The sequence below is a fragment of the Merops nubicus genome, unplaced genomic scaffold (genome assembly GCF_000691845.1).
Source record: "Merops nubicus isolate BGI_N331 unplaced genomic scaffold, ASM69184v1 scaffold5367, whole genome shotgun sequence".
Classification (NCBI taxonomy): Eukaryota; Metazoa; Chordata; class Aves; order Coraciiformes; family Meropidae; genus Merops; species Merops nubicus.
Window position 1 is genome coordinate 70,608 of NW_008620899.1, and position 4,402 is coordinate 75,009.

The 4,402-nt window shown below is 44.5% G+C and overlaps 1 protein-coding gene across 1 annotated transcript; it reads right to left on the reverse strand.

Moving 5' to 3' along the window:
• Positions 1 to 378: 378 nt before the first annotated feature.
• On the reverse strand, positions 379 to 1,624 carry NPY2R (neuropeptide Y receptor Y2). The gene has a single exon (XM_008944253.1). The coding sequence runs from the start codon at positions 1,621 to 1,623 to the stop codon at positions 466 to 468; it is 1,158 nt and encodes a 385-aa protein (XP_008942501.1). The 5' UTR covers position 1,624; the 3' UTR covers positions 379 to 465.
• Between the last annotated feature and the right edge of the window lie 2,778 nt (positions 1,625 to 4,402).

A 4,402-nucleotide genomic window follows, 5' to 3' on the forward strand; every position in this document is an offset into this window, starting at 1 on the left:
AAGGGGTCTGAAAAGTCTGAGCTTTAACCAGCACAGCCCATTCCCCTCCCACAGGTTTCATTCTCCTGGTCGACTTCAGCTCTCCCTGTTCTCCATAGCCAATATAAAAATTACTTGTTCCCACCATCAATACTCCTGCACTATGAAACAGCCATTTGCTTTCCCATAGCAAAGCCAGCAAAGTCTGCCTTTGTCATTTAGACTCATCAAGAAGAGATGGGAGGGATGGGAGTGTCTCTTACCCTGTCAGAGACAGCCATAAACAAAGACTCTCCCTTCTATTTCCTTGCACTTGTATAGTTACATACTCTTGATGCCAATCCACTCCCCCCAAATCATACCACCTCCCTTGACTCCCTGCTACTTTTCTTTCACCATTAGGAATAAAACGATGCATTAAAAATGCATGTGTCAAAATGGATATATCCCTTTGTCCACAACATATTCATTTCTTCTTCAGACATCCTAGACATTGGTAGGTTGTGTGAAAGAGTCTCCAGGGAATTGAATCCTCTTTGCTTCTAGTTTCTTCCTGGCCTTGAAAGCTGCTGATACTTCAGGATGGATGGAGTCCAGCCGCTGTTCACACTGGAATGCTGTCAGGAAGGCCGTCCTGTAGTTGTTATTCATCCAGCCGTAGAGAAGCGGGTTAGCAAATGTCGAGCACACGGCAATGACATGGAACACTGTGTAGATCAGTTTGTACTCTTTCAAGTCTAATACCTGACTGTCAATGTCACTGACTAGCTGGAAAGTGTGAAATGGCAGCCAGCTGACAGCAAACACCACAACCACACACACCAGCATCTTGGTGGTTTTCCGCCGCCGGTGGTGGTACTGGTCATTCCCCGCCCCAGGGCTCACATGGTTCTTGAGCTTGGTCCAAATACGGGTGTAGGCGTAGGAGATGACTGCCAGAGGCAGCACGTACTGGATCAGGAGCATGGAGATGCTGTAGATGGTGCCATAGTTGAGCTGCCCCTCCCCTGGCCACTTCTCAGAGCAGACCACAATCTTGAAGTCAGGAATTATCTCGATCAGGGAGTACTCACGGAAGATGGCCAGAGGACTTGCCAGGAGGGCACTGACTGCCCAGGCAACCCCTATAATCAGGAAGCTGATCCGCTTAGAGATTTTGCTTTCCAAGTGGTAGACGATGCAGCGATGTCGATCCAAAGCAATCACAGTCAAAGTGACAGTAGACACATGCACAGCAAGAGCCTGGGCATACGGCACCAGGTGGCACAAGACCGGACCCAGCTTCCATTCGCCCAGCAGCGTGTAAACCAAAGTGAAGGGCAGGCACAACGTATTCACCAGCAGGTCAGCCACAGCCAGGTTGGCAATGAAGAAGTTAGTGACTGTGCGCATGCTTTTGAACTTGATGATCACGTGGATCACAAGAGAGTTTCCGATCACCCCCAGCAGGATAATGGAGCAGTAAGCAAAGATGAGGATTATCTGCACTTCAACTAGCGTTGTGCTGTCCTTCAGCTCTGGCTTAGGGTCCAGAGCCAGTTCGTTGAGCGGTGTGGTGTATCTGGGCAAGTACAGCTTGGTGAACAGCTCCATCTTCATTTCATCTGTCTGGTTCTCTTCACCTGCTGCTTCCAGGGGCCCCATCTTTGCAGCAGCCTGGTGTAAGCAACAGAGCTCTCCCTGAGAATGAAACAGCAGAAGAACATGTGGAGCAATCAGTCCACGGAGGGTAAGACAAAAATTAACAAGCTCAAGCTACAGCTCTTTCCTCCTCTAACCCACGTTCTATATCACAGGATTAGGAGAAGATCTGTCCTAATATATTTAAAATCTGTTGCCCTTACATTTGAAGCCCGATCCCGTAATATTATTCAGGCATGACTCCTGCTGAAATTTCAAAAGCATTTCAAAGACAAGGTTTGCCTAAGTAAATGCAGGAGGATTATGATCCTGCTGGGTAGCAATCCACTACCTAAAATTACTGCTGACTTAGCACAAAACCTCCATTAATACCTCTGGGAATTCTACATGGAACAGCACCCTCCAGACTATTAGCATAATAATCTTCCAGCTTTTCCTTAATGAAAAGCATTTCCTTTAAATAGTTATTAAAATCTTATAGGTTTATGCCCCTCCTTAATATCAGAGAACTAATTGGTGAGATCTTTCCTTGAGAAACTTTATTTCAGAAAAGTTTGTGCCCCAAGGTAAGCAAAAATACTGCTCTAATAGAACGGAAATAAGAGCATTTCTCTGAAATGACTGTATAGCCTATTCACACTGGAAATATCTCAAGTAACAATTAAAACTCAGTTTTACAGAATACTTCCTTTCTGTGTAAAAACACAGCTCCTTGATGGCTGCCAATCAGGGATTCATTTCTGACTGCAGTCATAGAGAACAGCAAATCATTCCCCTGCTGATGTCGGTAAGAATTTCACCACTGGAATCCAAATCACATTGTGTTGCCTTCCCTAAATGGGCTAAGCCAAATTCTATGCTGCCCTAAGACTTCAGTTGGCACGGATGGATATATGGATGTTTTACGGTTAATTGGTGACTTCAGTCCTATGTAAAATGTGCCTGTCCACATGCAGACTGCCCAGACCATAGGTGGCATGCTAAGTGAGCACCGTGCATCTGAGGACTTCTGGGCTTCACCTGGAAAAATAAGAAGAAATTGCCAAAGCCCAGTAGGCTCCCTGAGAAAAGACTACTGTTGGCCACTGAGGGGAAAGCTAAATCTGAGTTACTAACTCTACTTCCCCATTTATTCACTCCCTAAGAAAAGCAAGAGTAGAGAAGAAATCATGGAATGGTTTGTTATTTTCTTGCCATCAGGTGTTACACATAGCTTAATTCATCTCAAATTCGGGTCTGCCTAAAGCGACAGTCTAGCTATTAATGCCTTCAGGTTTATATGCCCTTTTTTTTTCTTTTTTTTTTTAAATCACATCCACTTCATTGTAGGTTTTCATCTCTATCTCTGTCCCCAGTAACTATCTATCAGTGAGATCCTTAGGTGTGATGTTCTAACTGAGAAAGATTGTCTACCAGCAGGTGACTGAGCCCTTTGTGTTTGCCTGCATCTCGTATGATATCCTAAAGTATTTCTCAGTGCCAGCTGTTTTTGCAAAAGCAGCAGATTGACTGCATGAACAGAAAGGTATTTTTCCCCCAGCTAACCTGGTCAGAATTATTGCATACTATTCAGTCTACATTTACTGTACAATTAATACTGCAAGCCTGAGACACGATACCACAAGATACATAGCTGAGATATGCCAGCTATTCATATAAGTTACCCTGTAGATTTCAGTATATAATCAGTACATAACCAAATACTAGCTTAAGCATGGGTGACAGGAAGATATTCCTCATCAATACACCTTTAGTCCACCAGGTTAAACACTTAAGAGACCCACCACAATCTGCATAGTCAAGGCTATGCAGAAGTTCAAAACTCTGCTGAGCTTTTTCCTTCAACCTGTGTACCTACACCCAAGAACTATGCTTGCATATATTATTAGAGCAGAGATTTGGTGAAGTCCCAGGACTGTCATGTGTTCCAAAAACTCATAATTTTTTCAGTGCAAAATAAGAGCAAGTCATATTTACACACTGTAGTAGAAGGGCAAGAGGGAAGGCAAATTCAACGTTTTTTCCCCTTCTTTTTCATAAATCCAGGCAGGAGGATGTAGGTCAGCCAAAGAATGTAGTATCTCTTTCTTCATAGAAATACTTTCATCTTTCTCTAGTCCCCATCTTTCTATCAATTCCTATTTTCAACTCCCTTTTTAAGCAAAGCCTTCTTTTGCCTGCCACTTTTATTTTATTTTTAACTGCCCTGTTTGGGCTGATGAAACGTGTTTTGGTCTTGTCAATAAGACAAAGCTGAGGGAGGGAGGAGGGACAACCAGGTTTTCAAGCAGAGATGAGCTGGCATGTCAGCGATTAAATAAATTGGACAAGTTTCACATTGTCAGTGGGACAGTTAAGTGGGCAAAGATTTGGGTGCTTTCAGAGCATCAGGGGAAAACTGAGGTGGCATTTGATACCTCAGGTAGTATTTGACAGGGCTCTTTCTGCTCTTTTTTGGTATAAACTCTCAAGCTGATAGCGTTTATTTGCACACTTTGCATACCATGCAGCACAGGGAGGTTTTTTCCGATTTTTTTTCCTCAGCAGTCACATACTCAGGGGTGGGCACCAAATTGCATCTAACTTTTGGCAGCGGAAGGCCCGTAGAGGACTTACACCGGTTCTGAGAGCAAGTAAGCAAAAAAGGGCAAAATACGTGATTACATTAGCAAGCAGCACTTCCATCAGGCCCGCAGTGCCCGCGCTGGGGGAGGGTTTGGGGTGGCTCGAGGTGAAGGTGGCGACAGCCGGGGGCAAGCACCCGTTCGCGGCCGCTGCGGGG

What these genes read in the sequence shown, in the direction of transcription:
- NPY2R (XM_008944253.1), bottom strand. Translation starts at nt 1,623, where the DNA reads ATGGGGCCCCTGGAAGCAGCAGGTGAAGAGAACCAGACAGATGAAATG.